Source organism: Dermacentor albipictus, chromosome 2 (assembly GCF_038994185.2).
Source record: "Dermacentor albipictus isolate Rhodes 1998 colony chromosome 2, USDA_Dalb.pri_finalv2, whole genome shotgun sequence".
In the NCBI taxonomy this organism is placed as follows: Eukaryota; Metazoa; Arthropoda; class Arachnida; order Ixodida; family Ixodidae; genus Dermacentor; species Dermacentor albipictus.
Genome location: NC_091822.1, coordinates 27,496,690 through 27,515,094, shown reverse-complemented (window position 1 = coordinate 27,515,094; position 18,405 = coordinate 27,496,690). Strand labels below are relative to the sequence as shown.

General features: G+C 45.6%; 1 protein-coding gene across 1 annotated transcript in view; it reads right to left on the bottom strand.

The window, feature by feature from the left end:
* LOC135897899 (membrane metallo-endopeptidase-like 1) overlaps positions 1–3,166 on the bottom strand; it is a 79,144-nt gene extending 75,978 nt beyond the window's left edge. The window contains exon 1 of the mRNA XM_065426583.2: positions 3,046–3,166. Within this exon, the coding sequence (XP_065282655.1) occupies positions 3,046–3,051 (6 nt within the window). The 5' untranslated portion in view covers positions 3,052–3,166. The remainder of the gene's footprint in view (positions 1–3,045) is intronic.
* Positions 3,167–18,405: the final 15,239 nt, after the last annotated feature.

Genomic DNA, 18,405 nt, shown 5'->3' with positions numbered 1-18,405 from the left:
GTAGCAGTGTGTTCAATGGGGCTGGTTAGTTCACCTTTAAAATAAAAGCAGGAACAGCGCAACAAAGGACGAGCGAGTGAAGAGCACAGGACAGAGCGCTCTGTCCTGTGCTCTTTATTCGCTCGTCCTGGGCTGCGCTGTTCCTGTTTTTATTACAAAGATTAATTAGGAAAACTCAGAGCTAGTTGTTTATGTGGCGAATATGCAGGTGGACACATCTTATACAACCCCATTTTTTAAATGTTGAAAATTGCATCTAATTCGAGGTATCATCTAATCTTAACGCTCAACTCCGGCAATATGGAAACCGAGCGCGCCGGGACCACGGAAAGCGCACCCGCGGTATTATGTCTGACTGAAATGCCCTGTGACGGAGTCCGCCTGACGAATTTCGAATGGCGGGATCTTTTAAAGCACTGAATACGATCCAGTACGACGCTGCATGCTGCAGCACGCGACAACCCAGGATCGCGCATCCGAACGCGCGGGCGGCGCGTATAATTTCGGGCCAGATTCTGCACCCCGGCTCGGGCTCTCGCAGCGCTTCATATGTTTGTCACGAAGCACAAAACAAACAACTTTGCACAACACTGCTTCCCGTTACGCGAACATTGGCCCTCTTTGATTTTCGGAGTTCGGCCATGTAGAGAAACGCACTTACGTAAAGAGCGGACACTCGAGCCGTTTCGCGTCCGAGCGACGGTACACCTGTCAGGTGGGGTAGCGATTTGCGCTTCCGCTTTGCCTCAAAGATATATAGCTAATCATACGTCTATGGGGGCTTTGATATCCCGTTTCCATAGAGACGTTGATGCAGCACCGGTCCAGTGCCGCTGGTCCCGGCTGCCCCAACGCACTTTTCCACGCACTGACTCGCTCGTGCGGTAAGGGGTTTCCTTTTCTATGCAAAGATAATTTTGCTGTCTCTTACGTTAAGAACGTTGTTAGCAAGACGTTTGTTATGCTGGGTGAGAGTATTTTGGATAGCATGGAATCAGAGCCGTGGCACCCGTTTACCGCGCAGCCACCCGTTTGTTCTTGCACCCATCTTTTCCGGAAGAGAATTTGCATTACTTCGAACGCGTAAGTTTCCAAAAGTGACTCGCCAGACCTTCGGTTTAAAGCACAGAACTCGTTATGTGTGGCTCACCCGTACCATCACACAAACGTCTCATTTGGCGTGACTAGCGCAGTGTAATGCAGATTTGGGATCGTCTTGTGAAGGATGTTTACCTCACTGCACGCCGCATGCACTTGGCACGGCTCGCAAGTGCCACATTTACTTTACGCGGTGCTTGTCATTGCTAAAACGCGATTCTTGTAGTTTGTGTATTTATCAAGTGTGTGGTCCAGAATTTTTTTGGCATTTGCCTATATAAAGAGGATAAAAATAAACTTTTTTTGGTATGCAACCACTGCTTCCTGCTGTGTGCGGCTGAGAAAAGCGGCTCAAAACTGTAAGAATATTGCAATAAAGAGAGCTCTCATCGCATTATTTTTCCAACCTGCATTAGCTGATTCAGCGTTGTTGGTTCTTCGAGAAGCTTGGCGGCTTTTCTGGTAAAATGTTTGCGATTCGCGCGTTTATTACGTGCATTTGTGCGGCAGGCGTGAAAATAATGTATTAATGCTTTTGCGGTCCGCTATAGACGACGTATTGAACATTTTTGCTGCCAAACGTAAAGCAGTATCGAAAAGCATTCTTATCGAAACCAATATAATACTCTCGGAAGACAAAATTAGGGATCTGACCAACCGCTCAGGGTGCTGTTGGAAGTGCAGTAGCTCGACCGCAGGGCGCTGTAGGAGCGTCCGCTCTTTACCAATAGGTTTCTCTATGGCATCTCTGTGGTACTGGCAGCCCGCCGGCAGCTAGTTCCGGTCCTGATACGAAGTGACGTGGGCTGGGATTCCAAGACAACCCGAAGCTGCCCGAAGTTTCTAAAATCGGATGCCGGGACAGCTTTATGGGCTGCCAACTTGAAAATCTATAGTTGCATTCAGGGATACGATCACTTTCGCGAGATTTTGCGCGACTCGGCACAGAACGCGCACTGGGCCAACCTTGCACAGCGCAACCAACGGCCTCCGACGCGTCCGATGCCAAGACGCGAAATCGCGCGTAAGTGATTGCATCCCGGAAAGCGATCGCTCGAGGATCCCTGCTTGCAGCGATCACGTCGCCCACCAGCGGCGACATTGATGAGTTGGCGTTATGGCATCACTTGACGTGAAAAAGCGGGATATAGGTTACGTCTTATACGCATAAACTTTCGTGGCGACCTGCTTGGGCTTGGAACTTAGAGTTTGTTTCGGCTGATGGTGCTTCTCATTTTCACCCTAAGAAGCTGGAGATGCGACTGGCGCACGAAAATGCATGCCGCCTGTGTTCAGCGAAAATGTCACACGAAAAACCACATTGGTCACGATTGTGAGAGCAATAAGCTTACGTACGTGTGCCTAATGTACAGTGCTCACGGAATGAAACGCGACAGGGAGCATTTAGTATAACCCTGCATATGTGCAAAGTACTCGAGAGTACCATGTCGTATCGCTAAGAATCTGGTAAGCAAACGTGAAGTGGACTGTGATATAAGTGTACGTGCGAAAATAACGTCGACGTGACACGAACTGCAGCTGGTGGAAACGAAAGTATTCGCATTAGTTAGCCCTGAAGTGACGCGTTTCATTCCGTGAGCACTGTACGTGCTCTTCTTAATATGAACGGCCTGCAGTTCGAACACATATTGGTTTCGAACTGCCACCCAAGCATACGACGGAGAGACGGAGCGAGCACGGGCTAGCTGCAACGCCTGTGAAGCAGGCGTCAAGGAGAAAGACTTAAGAGTGTTGGCGTCTACTTCTTTCTATTCCCGCATTGCCTATCTTTGATAGTGTAAGACAATAATGTTATCTTGCGGCGTGGACGCGGTGACGCCTTTATATGAAAACCCACAATGCATCACAAAAGCACGCAGCTATCAACGTGCTTTCACCGATCAGCGCATCGGGCCAATAAACGCAATGCCGAAAAGGCCCGCTCACCGACATGGCTGATGAAGTCGGCAACTGCGGTGGACACAGAGGCGATGATCGGCAAGGGACGTTCTCTGCGGCGAGCACCGTCCAGGGAGCGCGTGTAGCGAAGGGCGCGTGCAACGCTGCAGCTGATACCGCACTGTGTGGCCTTTACCCACCACAGACGAGAAGGGGCAGAACAAGGAATGTCGCTGCAGCCAACGTTTCCACAAGGGGACTCGTAAGGGCATTGACTGCTTGCCTTAGCAGCGTCTTTATGTACGCTTCGCTCACTCTTGCCCACCATCGACGGGACAGGAGGGGCAGAACGAGCCGGTGCGTTGTGTGGGGCAGCCATTGTCAATGCAGTAAAAAAATTCGGCGGAACCTGATGACTTTCATCGGTGGTGTACCTATTATTAGGAGCAAATAACACGCGTGTTTTCTAACTTAAGAACGTTTTGAATTTTAAATTTGTTTTCGAGTGGGCAACAGCGGTTCCTGAAATTCAGTGCGAAGAGGCACGGCGTACGTGAACCCATCTGGTTGTTAAGCGCTGTGTTTTCTCATGCGCCTTCTATGTCCGTGTCGTCCTGCCTGCGCTACAACAAATTACGAAATGGCCTATCAACAAGCCCATATTGCTACCCTCACCGCAGTATTCGGCTGCAGCAAAGTCGTCCTATCAGCGCAGCGAGATCCTCGCGCTGCCCGTGCTCAGCGTAACCTTCTGAAGGAATTATGCGTATATATTGCTCGTGATTGCACATAGCGCGATTCCGTGGACGTGGATCGTCACATTAGCCTCTTGGCAGCTTTACGAGTATTGATTCTGTACAAATGCATCACGGATGTTTGCCTCGTTGCACACGAGATGGTCGCTTGTAGATCGGCCTTCCCTAAAGCCGTATTGAAATTGGTCAAGCATATTGTTGGACACTAGGAAATGTATGAAACGACGATTGATCATTTTCTCAAAAATATTATACAGTCAGCTCGTAAGCGCTACAGGACGGTAGTTGGTCAGCAATAAAGGATCCTTACCGTGCTTCAAAACTGGAATCACAATACCTTCTTTCCATTTAGATGAGAGATACCGAGCAGCCCAGATAGTACTTAAAAGGGTTAGTACCGTAATTTGCATGTCACAGTGCAGGTGCCTAAGCATATCGTACATGATTCTATCGGGGCCCGGTGCAGAGCCCTGGCATCCTGATAAGCAAGCTTTAAGTTCGGCAATGTTAAAAGGATGGTTATAAGGAACCTTTGGGGTACATTTCCGATTCAGTGGCTTAAGTTCTATTGCTTTACATTCGAGAAACTTGTACAAATAGTAAGTTGAGCTAGACACGCACTCGAAGTGTTCCCCAAGAACGTCGGCCTGCTCTTCCAACTTGTTTTCTTCTTTACGAACAAGAGGCAATGGATGAATTTGTTGTCCCTTAAGCCTCCTTAGCTGGTTCCATACTTTTGCCTCCTGTGTAAGTAATGCTGGACAGGACCCTCTCCCAGCTTGCCTTCCTAGCTTGTCGTCGCGTTCGCCTGCCCTGTGATTGAATGTTTTTAAATTCTATCAAATTTTCTGCAGTTGGAGAGCAGCGAAGTATGCCCCACGCTTTATTTTGTTTTTTCCGCGCCTCCTTGCACTCATCATTACACCAAAGAACTCATCTTTTGGATGAGCTACCACGTCGTCAATACTAAAATCGGTGTTTAAGTGTCCTGATAGGTAGGTCGATTCCTTAAGATAATCCCACTCGGCGGAAGCTATCTTTCACCGATGCGCATGTGGAGAACATTCTTTTGTTGAATTAGGCTAAAATTACAGGAAAATTGTCACTTGCGTAAGGATTTTTAATAGTGATTCAAGGATAAGAGCTGCCGAACCAATCGATAGGTCTATAGAAGAAAAAGACTTGTGAAACATATATAATAAGTTGGTTCGTTTTTATTGAACAGGCATGTACCGGTGTTTACTAAGATGTTCTATATGAATCGACTTCACGCATCCCATCTTGAGTTTCCCCACATCGTGGTATGAGCGTTCAAGTCACCCATGAGTATGCAAGGCTTGGACAGCTAATCAATGAAGTTCTAAAACTCCGTTTTTCTTTTTTTTTTGAGCCGATGATTCGGGGGTATATAAATGGGGCACGTGGTTACCAATTTACTGAGAATTGTACGAACTGACACAGCCTCAAGGGGCGTCTGAAGGGCCACATGTTGAGAAGCTACAGGCTAGTCGACTATTACTGCACCACCAGATTAGGCGTTCGCCTCGTTGCGGTCTTCACGATAGATGGTGTACTGACGAAGAAAGCTTGTGTGTGTGGGCTCCAGGTGTGTTTCTTGAACACACAGCAACTTTGGATTATGCTTGTGTAGGAGTTCAGTAATGTCGTCAAGGTTATGAAGGAGCCCTTTAATATTCCGTTGTAGTATTTCTGTCTCCATCATGATAAATGTGTTTTGTGCTGTGTGTTTAAGAGACGAAGATTAGCTCACGCGTCCTTTCCAGGCACCGTCTCTCGAGATTTGTCTTTTTGGGAGCGATCGCGAGAGTCTCGCCGCTCCTTAGGCGCTGGTGGCGCCGCCTGGATAGTTGTGTCCATCGCCTCTTGCGAGGCACTGGACACTCGCTCTTCCGAACGCAGCGTTTGACATGAAGGCCTCGCCACGTCAGACGAGCCCTTTGAGGCCACCGGCCCGGAAGTCCACAGTCCCTTCTGCTGGAGTGGCGGAACAGCGCTAGTTGCAGCAGCCGGGAGAAGAGGGGGGAGGGGGGGAGGGGCGAGAAGGGGACCGGTTCGTCACCGCCGGCTCGCTGCCTGTGGGACGTACAACCCCGGATGGGTGGATGGATGGACAGATGTTATGAATGTCCCCTTTGGAACGGGGCGGTGGGTTACGCCACCAAGCTCTTGCGATTATACTGCCTTATGTCTTACCTAAGTAAAAACAAAAGAAAAAAACGCACGATAAATACCCATAACCAAATTTTCTGACCCCCTGTTTGTTTATTTATTTATTTATTCATTCATTCATTCATTCATTCATAACTCAAATGCCCCCGTTTGGGGCTTTACATGAGGGGTGGGCATATTTAGGTCATATTTTCAATGAATGCCTTCAACGATGAATGACTGGAGTGGTGCACCGCTTCAGCAGGTAGATAATTGAAGTATTTCGCTGCTTGAACAAAGAAAGAGTTAAGATGAGTGGCGGTGCGAGCTGGAGGGGGGTAAACAGCCTTTGAATGGCTATGACGGGATGAAGTGCGATGCGCAGGCGTGAGGTCGGTCTGGTGAAGCAGCGAGTGATAAAATTTGTAAAAGAGACACAGTCTTGCTGTTTTGCGGCGGCGCTCGAGGGTTGGAAGGTTCAGAGAACACTTAAGTTGAGTGACGCTAGTGTGGTAGGAATAGTCAGAATGAACGAACCTTGCCGCGCGATTCAGTATGGATTCCAGTGCTGTTGCCAGGTTTAATTGGTATGGGTCCCACATTGAGCATGCGTATTCCAGTATGGGTCGAACAAGTGTTAAATATGCGAGTAGTTTTACTAAAAGGGGGTGGGGGACAAGACGTGCATTACGGCGCACGTAGCATAGTACACGATTGGCATCATTCCTAATGCTGCAGATGTGTGAGGACCAAGTGAGGTTAGTGGACAAGTTGATACCTAAGTACTTATAAGAAGTCACAGCAGATATTTCAGAACCGGTGATAACGTAATTAGCTGAAATATATGAGTGGCGACGGTGGAAAGTAAGTAGCGACGTTTTTTTGACGTTGAGAGACATTAGCCAATTATTACACCAAGTTTCAATGACGTTAAGGTCGCGCTGGAGAGCACGAGAATCAGCGTCGTTAGTAATAGGACGACAGATTATGCAATCGTCAGCGAATAAACGAATTTTGGAAGAACAACCTCTCGGTAAGTCGTTAAAGAGAGAGAGAGAATGAAGAAGAAATGCAGGGAGGTTAACCAGATATGAGTCTCCGGTTTACTACTCTACACTGGGGATGGGGGATAGGGGTTAGAAAGATGACAGAGAGGGAAACGAAAAAAAAAGAAGAAAAAAACGAACGCGCACACATGGAGACACACACACAAAAGGCGTTCCAGTTAAAGTCGTTCACACAGGCCGGTAGATCGCAAGAAGCGCAAAAGCGCTTGCACGGCCTTCTTCTGTGACGGTAGGTCCTTTCGATGTTGCAGAATTCTTTTTTCGGATAGCGGTTGGTCGTCCAGTTGGTCAAGTTCCTGGCTGAGGCATGCCCTCTGTGGACTGTACTGCGGACAGGTGCAGGTAAGTCGTTAATGTATATTAAGAAGAGTAGTGGCCCCCGGATTGTGCCTTGCGGCACGCTGGAGATAACTGGTGGTTAATAAGACGAGCATTGGTCAGCGTAAATGAACTGTTGACGGTTAGTCAGAAAGTTGCGTATCCATTAGAGAACACAAGGGTTAAGATTAAGACGCGATAGTTTTAGGAAGAGCCGCTCATGAGGAACCTTATCGAAAGCCTTTGGAAATCTAGGATGAGGGTATCTATGGGTACGTTTTGATCAAGGTGTGAGCTGATGTCATTAACGAAGAGAGCTAGCTGAGTCTAGCAGGACATGCCTATCTGAAAACCATGTTGATTAGGATTAAAGAAATTAGCGGATGTTAGATACTTTACAACATGAGAATAAATTATATGCTCCATTAGTTTGGAACAAGCACTGGTGAGGGAAATTGGACGGTAATTGTTGCACGATGACGATTATCCTTTTTTTAGTACTAGAATTATCTTACCTATTTTCCAGTCTTGCGGAAAACTGAGATAGCTGAAAGATATGGCATAAAATACACTAGAGATGTGCGCAGTGTTCTTGAGCATTTTGGAATTGATTCCATCGATGCCGGCCGAGGATGTTAATTTGAGGGATTCTGTTAGCTTGGTGATACCGTATGCCTCAAGTGTTATGTCTGGCATGGTTAGGTGGGTGAGGTAAGGACAGTCTGGGAGGTCAGTGTTAGATTCAGAAGTGAACACGGAAAAGAAGACAGAGTTTAGTACTTCAGATATATTATGGTCGGGAACACGGTTATTGTCGTTACTGTATAATAATAATGGTTTACGGTTATTTGAGCTAATGTATTTCCAAAATTGTTTTGGATTGTGTTGCAGCATGTTAGGGAGTGTTGTTGAGTAGAAGGTTGGTTTAGCTGTTGAGGCCAAAGAATCAAACGCCTTTTCAGTGGTGTAATATTTTTCCTAGGCAGGAGCGGTATTGGAATGCTTGGCTTTGCGAAAGATTCTTTTCTTTTTATTGTTTGGTCGTTGTTATGTGTTGTTGAACCATGGGGACGGAGGTCGCTCAGTTATTGTGATAGTTGATATGCAAGTCTCAGGGAGCTCAATCATGTTATTTTTGAAAAAGCGTCCAGTTAGTGTCTACTGTGCGCTTCGGGAAATCTATAATATACCAGCTGTAGAATTCGGTTAGTGCATTGTTAATACTGATGTAATCACCTTTATCGTAAAGTGTTATTTTCTTTTTTGTTTTTTTTTTTTTTTGCTTTGGGGTAGTTGCCACGATAATTCTGCATGCAGTACTGAGTGATCACTTAGTTCTGGTAGATGTGTTACAGAAGAAATACTGTCGGGATGGGATGTTAAGATAAGTTCGAGTATGTTAGAGCACTTGTAGTTTTTCGCGTTGGGGTAGATACTATAGTTGCATCAAACTGAAGGTGAGGCATGTATTAAGAAAAAAAAAACATTCGAGGTTATTTTTAGACAGTGTTATGGCTGGCTCGGACCATGTTATATCAGGAAAGTTAAAGTCACCAAAGAGGAGTAATTGCGCGTGACTAAAGGATGTCGTAACAGTTTGCGGTGCCTCGTGGAAGTGAATAGTGAAGGAAGCATCTGCGTCGGGGAGTCATTAGCATACACCGATAATAATCTGTAGGTACGAAGAACTGCACAATACGTATAAAATTTCAAGAGGTCAAGTGATATTGACAATGTAGCAACAGAGGCTGTGATGGCCAGCTATCAGAACACCTCCTCCGCGTTTGCCTACACAATCCCGCCTAGAAATGTCAAAATTAGGGAGGAATGTATTAAGCTGTGTGTTATCGACGGTAGAATTCAGCCACGTTTCTGTTAGTTCGAGAAGCTTGCAATCAGAAAAATCGATGAAGCTACAGAGTGCTTCGAGTTTGGGCAATAAGCTTCTAATGTTAGTATAAACAAATGATGTTTTGCGGTAATGCATGGTGGTAGCCATGAAGTTGCTATAACTCTATTTGTAGTGTTATCATACTTGTAAGTTCTCTTCTCCATGATTAGTTTATCGTACCGAAGTTTAAAAGGCTTCTGCTGCAACTTGCGGAACTCGATTAGTTGTTTACGTGCATGCCGAGTCTTAGCTGAGTAGTCTTCTGATACGTTGTGGTTGGACCCTCTTAGTTGGTTAGCATTTGAAAGAATACATTGTTTTACTTTGAAATGTGCTTATTTGACAATTATAGGTCTGCTTTTATTTGAGCTGTATCTGCCAATTCTATGAACGCGCTCGATATCCAAAGGGTCTAACTTGATGTTAAGCTTAGAAGTGCAAAGTTCCGCAATCTTGTTCTCAGATTCTTGCCACGTTTCCCGCTCAGTATCAGCTACTCCAAAGAGCACAAGGTTGGAACGACGAGCCCTATCTTCTCAATCGTTTAGTCGTGATGATATGTCAGAAATGGCTTTTGTGTTTTTATCGACCACCGTCCAGATGCAACTGACTTCGCTCTTCAGTGCAGTTACGGAGGAAACTTATTCTTCAATTTTTGTTAATCGCCTCTTAATGTCGTCAAAAATTTTATCGTTCTGTGATAGTTCACTTCGAATTGATTTCATTTCGCTTAGAAGAGACGCCTGAGCTGAGCTTATTTCCTTTAATGCTGCCATTATGTCACAGGATGCCTGCGCAGAAGTGGAACGGGTGTTAGGGCCGGGATTCGATTCTATGTCGCCAGAGAGAGCACGAAGTTGTAGGATGACATGCGTGCAGACACGAACAATGGTAATGCAGCAACCTGGGCTTGGCAGCACTAGCAAAGTGGCATAGCGGGAACGACACGCATAAATAGTGCAATCGGTTGTTACCTGTAATGCGAAAAGGCGTCGGCCGTCAGTGAACCGCATTGTCGGAGCTGCTGCCAAGCCCAGTGATGAGAGCGAGGGGGTGACGTGTTTTATGCAAGAAGGTTGATGTCTGTGACGATGCGTCGGCTGAGGCAGGATGGCATGGCGACGATAAATGCGGTGAATTTCCGTTCTATGGCGGTGCGGCACAGTAGTCAACTGCGCTTGCGGCGATTTCAGAGCACTGGAGGGTAGACGAGGTTGGCCCGTCCGTAGTACTAGCGCGCCGGGGTAGGGCGAGCCTACACCTTGCACGACGGCATACCGCAGGTATGGTGTCTAGACACCCTACCGCAGGCTGCAGACGGGGGCGGCGCAGAGTATTCGTCCGCGTTGGCATTCCCCGGCACACGATTCAGGATGCTCCGTCAGGTAGGTGCATCCCGCAAGCCAGCACATCGTAAGCCGGGGGTGCCCGCAGGCTTTGTGGTAACTCCGGGAGAACAGCAGATGCCAAAGGGAAAGCAGAAACTTGTGAGCACCTGTAATGCGAAAAGGCGTCGGGCGTCAGTGAACCGCATTGTCGGAGTGCTGTGAAGCCCACTCTTGAACAAAGTTCCCTTGCGAACTTTGTTTTTATACGTCTCCGTTTTTTTCTCGTTTCCTTACTTTTCTCCCACCAATCTTCCAATCGCCTCTTACTAATCTCTATTGCGGACGTGTTTACTTTCACCCTGCTCTCGCTCAACCTAAGGGCTTCAAGGAGTCCATTGGTGCCTTAATCGCTTGGCAGATATTTTCACATTCTAATAAAACATGCTTCATCATTTTCCTAGCTTTACCGCAGCGAGCACATGATTCTTCTTCCTTCTGATACATCGCTTTATAAGTGCGTGTATCCTGACCTCGCTTCGAAAAATAATGAGCTTCCGTTTGAGTTATCCTAAATTGTTTCTTTCCTGGTTTCATGTTTTACTCTTAAGTAATTACTCATGGCAGGTTTCTTTTCCATTGCCGCCACCCATGAGATTATTTCAGCCTCTCTGACTTTCCGCTCAACGTTCTTTGTTGCTGTGTTGCTCAGGCTAACGGCCGCATACTTGCTTGCAAGCTTCCTAGTTCTTTTCCTCCACTGTGAACCAAGGTTTTTTCTGTACAAATACCTCAACACTCCACCAGCCCATTCACTTTCTTCCATATTCCTCAGTTGTTCTTCATATTCAATTTTACAGTGAGTTTCCCTCACTTCAAAACTTGTCCAGCCCATATCACCCTGCACACCTTTATTTATAGTCTTCCCGTGAGCGCCAAATGCGAGGCGTCCCCTTGACCTTTGGTTGCTGTCGATCCCTGATTGCACCCCGATTTCAAGCAAACAACCGAATTTCTAAAAGTAAGTCCTGGAACCATTACACCTTTCCACACACTCCTGAGCACATCGTACCTATTGTATCCCCATAGAGATCTGTGCTTAATTGTGGTTGCATTTCTCTTCCCCTTTGCTGTTATTGTTCTTTCCTGTGTTTCCATATATCTATTGCCTTCGTTTATCCATACGCCAAGCTATTTTTATTCTTTTACCCGAGGTATTTCTTGGCCCTGTATTGCCACTGTCTGTTCACTGTTTTCATTGAATACCATAACACCTGACTTTCTAACGCTAAATTTCAAACCTAAATTCTAGCCTTCCTGTCCACCGATATTAGCCAGACGTTGCAAATCACTTTGCTTGTTAGCTAGCAACACAATCTCGTCCACATAAAATAAACCTGGAAGCTGCTGCTCTACTATTGTACCCGCCTCTTTGTACGAGAGATTGAACCCAGTATAATTCCTTCTAGCGCCCTCTTCATCCTCACCAAGTACATCATAAACAGCAGTGAGGATAAAGGGCACCTTTGCCCCAGTTTCTTTTTTATATCAAATTTCTCCTCGCTCCTCATCCCTTCCCAATAAACGCAAACGGTATTTTCTAGGTAAATCTCTCAAAAGCTGTAGAGAATCATCGCCTAAGCCTTCCCTTTCCAGAATATCCCACAAAATTTTGCGGTCTTCGTTGTCATACGCTCCTGTAATGTCTAAAAAGGGCACATAATGGCCTGCTTTCTACTTTTGCTATTCCAATAAACTGAGTAAGAACAAATAAGTTTTCATCTAAACGCCTACCTATTCTGAAGCCATTCAGAATTTCTCCCAAAATTCCACTATTCTCTGCCCATGCTTACACTCTTAATTTGATTGCCTGCATCGCTAACCTGTGTATTACCGATGTAATGGTCAAAGGTCTACACGAGTGAATTATTCTTTCTTCCCCTTACCGTTACCAATTAAATTCATTGTACTTTGGCACCAACTGTCTGGTATTCTATCATTTAAAGTTTTTCTACTGTTTTCACCAGATCTTCCTTACTTCTGGTTCATTAATCAGCCTAACGGGAACCTCGTCTAGCCGTGTGGCTGTGCGCTTGAGAATTTTCTCTTCGGCTTTCTTCCAGTTGAAATTTGTCAGCACGAGCTCCTTTTCCATCTGGTTCTCTTTCATGATCTTTCTTTCTTCAAGTACAACCTCATCATTGCCTTGGAAAGTTTGGCTGTTATTTTTCCGATGTAATTTAATGCCGCTTCCCCTTCCAGTTTATTTCCATCTTCGTCTAGGATATGTTCTTGTATTGTTGTTGACTTCCTGCCTAATAATTTTATGTGGTTCCAAAGTATTCTAGGTGCGGTCTTCTTTTTCTCACGTATTTCTGACAACCAACGTTCACCTTCACCTTTTAATTTTGCTTGCGCCAGTATTTCAATCATAGACTTTCCCTTACGGTATATGTCCCAGTTGCCACTCCATCCTGCGGCAAATGTGCCTTCGTTGCCTCCCTGTGCTCTCATGATGCTTCCTGTCATTTAGCGATCGCTTCTCCTATCTCCCTGTTCCACCGGCTTTTCGGTTTCTTTTCCCCTTTCCAACAAACATGTTGTTTCTCTTACCGTATTTCTGTCATTATTATAGTTAGAAGCTCACTATATTCCTACTCTTTATTTGGCCATTTCGCCAGTTCTTCCTCGACTCTAGTGACAATATTTGTTATTTAATTGTTCAGCATTCAAATTTGGAGTGGCCATTTTGCACTCCCTGCTCTCTTTGCCAACTAAATATTCCATTTTCAATATGGGGCGTTTATGGTCACTCCCTGTGCTGCTATACCCTTCCTTGTCAATGACCATTTATCTCAACTTATCATGAATTCCTTCTGTCATGAGACACTAGTCAATGGTCGATTGCCGGTTTCCCGCTTCCCGCGTGATCTGCCTTTCACACTTAGGCCCTGTATTCACGATAACGAGGTTATGTTGCTCACTTGCTCACTTGTTGCTCGTCTAGCATTGACTTCCCGTTGTTTTCGGTGTAGCCATCTAGGTTCTGTAGGGGGGCATTCATGTCTCATAATAGGATAATTTCGGCATCGTTCCCAAAACCCTTAATATCAGCACTTATGCATTCCACTAACTCTTGATATTTCTCTGTGCAATTATTTCCGGTCCACAAATAAGTTACGCCCAACCAAGCTTTTTTTTTTCCCCTCATTGTACCTGATAACTAGAGATGCTCTTGACATTTCGAATTTACTCTTTTCCATTTTGCTCCCTGAAGGATAAGCATTCCGACTCCCCCTCCCTTTCCTTCCCAGTTAGTTCTGTTGCACCCTTCCCAGACATAATTCTCAATCACTGCCGGCTGTTCTGAGTGTCTAAGGTGCGTCTCTGTAACCGCATACTGCCCTAGTTGTTCCCTATTTACCTGCTCCTCAATCTCTGCCCACTTTTCCTTTCTTCTGCTGCCCTGCATGTTTATGTAGCCTATTGCATGGCGACCTCTCTTGTTTTCCCCCTTTTTCTATTATTGACGGCGACGCTACTCTCAGCTTCTACTAAGGGATCTTCTTTATTGCTACCTACTCTGGCCTCCTGGGCGCCCGTGGGCCCCCTAAAGAAACAACACCATGACCAGCAAGTCGCCAGCCCGCTTCTCGTCCAAGCCTGTAACAGAAGTGAATCCCGTCTCGTTCAAAACCACCACACATTCTCACTTCCCTGTTTACTTCGACAACCTGAAAACCTTTCTCTCGGCTCATTTTCTATATCACATCTCATTAGCAGCCATTACGACTCTTTGTACGTAACTGTCAGGGACAGGCACCTCCGGCACCGCGCACACCACGATCTACACCTGAAGGAACAGCTCGCGCAAGTCGTGTAACCCCTTCGCCAGGCGCTGAGCTAGTTCTGTCCATTTCCTGTTTTTCACGTCATTTAGCCCATCTGCTACTACGAAAATGTTGCGCACGTGGGCATTTTCCGCGAGCTTCGCTTTTGCTTGCTCCACGACACACCTCAGTGTTCACTCTGGAAATGTCCCTACCGCCACTCTTTTATTGCCTTTCACCCTCTCCTCAATTGCTTCTGGGCACCCAGCCAGGTTTGAGTCGCCGGCGATAATCACCCTTTCACTCTCTCCCACGTCCTCCTGCTTCCCTTTGTCCTTTTCCGCGTGATTTGGACTCGACGAGGGGCATTGTCCCCTGTGCCCCTGCTTTTTCCACGTGGCAGCCTCAAGGTAAGTACTTTTTCCAGCTAACCCTTCACCAATTTGCACGCATTCCACGTACTTTGATAGCACTCCCTCTCCTATCACGTCGGGGGACTGCATTCCATTGTCACGCACATTCTCGTTCACAATGGCGGCCCTGTAGATAATATTTGCATTAGTAAGATCTTGATGAGGGCTAGTTGGTTCATACTTAGAACTTCAGTTCAGTTCAGTTCACCTCAGTTCTAAGGCCCTGTTGAGCTTTTCCTCGGCTGCTTCAAATTTTTTTTCAAGTACCTTCCGTACATGTCTTTGAGTCCTCAATTCTCGACTTGAAGTGCTTCCTCTATAAGTACTAATTAAGGGATTATTAAGCATATGGTTATTACTTATCTGCCATATTTTTCACGCTACGGAGTTCCTAGTAATCACAAAAACACATAACTTCATTGAATCTGGATCGGAAAATATCCTTACAAAATTCACCTTTTTAAAAATAAAATTCTGTGCAGCTGATACAGACACTGTACTTGTGACATGAAGTCACGCAACAACAGTTTTCTGAAACTTTCGCGGGTAAGAAGGAAAGCGTGAAACATAACGGCAGGTTTCGCAGCGGCTTCTCGGAGCGAGCTGGAGAGGGAAAGTAAAAGCGAGCCGAACATCGCGGCGTGCCCGCGACTACAGCCTGTCGAGTCATACGCCGCCAAACTCTTCGGCCGAACCGAGTCTGAAGACGAATTAGAGAATCCCATTCGCGACTTCTGACGGCCGCACTTATGCAACGTCGCTCTCAACGAACGCTCCGCCGTAAACGCGAGCGCCGGGCGCGCTGGTTGAACGCCCTCTTGCTGCTGTCTTTGTTCGTCTTCGCTGCGCGTTCTGTACGGAAGAGGGACCCAAGATCCCCAACGCCTTACAACGCCTCACTGTATGTTTAGCGACTCCTGCTGCCAGCATGAACGCACAGCACGGGCGCACCCCACATGAAACGTTCCGCTAGGGCGAGTAGTTTAGCGACCATTTGGCGAATTAATTTTTTTAGCTCGCACATTCGTGGAATTATTTCGTGGGGTGTTGACAGAGCTGCAGCCATCAATTGTGCGACGCAACGCATCGGGTGCATGAGCTCGGGCTACTGGATACCGGAGCACTCTTTGCAATTTGCGCCCAGTCAAGCCGGCGGAAAGAGGTGTGTCTTTAGGCGTATATGACACACCCCCCCCCCCCCCCCCCCCCACTGGCTCCTTGCCCCCGGGGCCCCCGGCCACCCCCCTCCCCCCCGGTTGCTACGACAATGCAAGCTACTCCCCCCCCCCCTCTAAAGAAACGTTATCGTTCAAAAAGTTGAATGAATGAATGGATGGATGGATGGATGGATGGATGGATGGATGGATGGATGGATGGATGGATGGATGGATGGATGGATGTCATGAGCGTCCCCTTTGGAACGGGGCGGTGGGTTGCGCCACCAAGCGCTTGCTATTATACTGCTTAATGTCCTACCTAGGTTAAACAATTAAAAAAAAGAAAAAGCCCTATGAACTCCCACAACCAAATTTTCTGATCCCTTATTGCGAACTGTGCTTTTGTACGTCTCCATTTTTTGTCCCTTCCCTACTTTTATTCCACCAATCCTCCAATCGCCTCTTACCAGTGGCGTAGCCAGAAATTTTGTTCGGGGGGGGCTACGCCACTGGTCGAAGATATATATATATATATATATATATATATATATATATATATATATATATATATATATATATATATATATATATAGCTGCACATTGCAGCTCAGCCTCCTCCTTAAGAGCAAGCTTTAGCTCGGGTGCTCCCATTTAAGTACATGTAGAAGGGGAATTCGTTTTTCCCTGCAACCACTTCACCAAATTTGAGGAGGTTTATTGCATTTAACAGAAAAAGTTTAATTCTAGTGACTACTGGCTTCGAATTTTTCATTTAGGTGGTCAATTATTTATTAAAAATTGGCCAGAACTGAAGATTTTCAGAAAACGAAACTATCAAGCTTAAAACTCCGTGACTCAACAATGAAAAATGATATCACAATTCTGTGTATTGCACCTAATAGTACATCTACAGCGGACAAAATAGACATGTTACACATGAATCTCAAAAAAATTTAGTATTGTGGAAATACGGCTTTTGCAGAACCCTTGTACACAACGTAACCAATTCACGTAAGATACAAATTGTCATAGCAAACTTGTCCGCTTTGACTGTTATAATAAATGCCGTTTACAGAACCACAATATCTGTTCTTCATGCATAGCTATTAGTTTGTAAACGTCGTGCTTCTATTTTTTCAAACTTTCGAATTTTCCAAAATATTTTAAACAAAATTCAGGCCCTAAATCGAAGTTCTGTTTCCAACAGACACTAGGATTTAACTTTCTCTCTCAAAGGCAACCAATTTCAATAAAAGCGATTAGCAGGATTATCTCAGAACAGCGTTTCTGCGTTTTACAAGTATTTGAATAGGCCGCGTCGGATTGGGCCCGAGCTAAAGCTTACTCTTAAACAATTTATCGAGAGATCAAATACATGAATAATGACTGCATTGTCATTGCCAAAGATGCTGCAAACGAATTCTTGAAAGCTACGCACTGTAAATACAAGTAAAATATGTATTTTTTCATAAAATATTGTACTCGTATGTGCCAAAAATTGTGCCCAACATAACTGACGTCAATGCTTCCATGTTTTTTGTCTATTTATTAAGTAAAGAAAATATCACACAAACTTTAGAACTATATCAGTTCGAAACCAGGAAAGCAGTGCATGCCGCTGATATGAAAAATTAAAAGGCAATGAACTGAACAAGTTGAGGACAAATATGTTAATGAAACTTTGTCATTCAAGAACCGTGCTTACATTCTTGTATATATGCAATGGCCAGTGAAAAATCTCGATGACGCTGTCGTTTGTTCCAATGTATTACGCAGGAGTAGCTGTCCCTTGTCGTGTATCGTGAGTAATTGCACCGAAGTTATAGTCGCGACAGAGAGCACGTATAAAAAGCAGGAGTTCTGCAAGATATATGAGGGCAAGTCAAATGAATGAGCCAACAACGGGGTACTTTATTTAAAAGTAGTCTTCATGAGAATTTAGACATTTGTCCCATTGACTAACGAGTTGCGTGATTCCCGTCTTATAAAACTCCTTGGGCTGCTGCTTCAAAAAGTCTGTATCTGTTTCCCTTGAGCTGTTTTTTTGGTTGCCCCAAAATGTAAAAGTCGCAAGGTGACAGGTCTGAGCTGTATGGCGGATGTTGCAGCGTTTCCCACTTGAACTTTGCCAGTTTTGTATTAACCACATAAGCGACGTGGGGACAGGCATTGTCGTGGAACAAGATGACCCCATTCGTCAATTTTCCACGTTGTTCGTTCTTGCTGTTCGTTCTTGGGACACGCTGCCGTTCTGGCGTTTCACAATATCGGAAACAATTGATAGCCTCTCAAGATTTAACAAATTCTACCAGTAATGGACCCTGTCGATCGAAAAAAAAAAGTCAATAACACCTTTCCAGCGGAAATGATGGCCTTTACGTTCTTTGGGCGTGGTAAATTCGAATGTTTCCGCTGTAGGCTTTGCCGTCGTGTTTCAGGCTCGTAGTAGTGGCACCAAGGTTCGTCCCCGATCACAGTTGCAA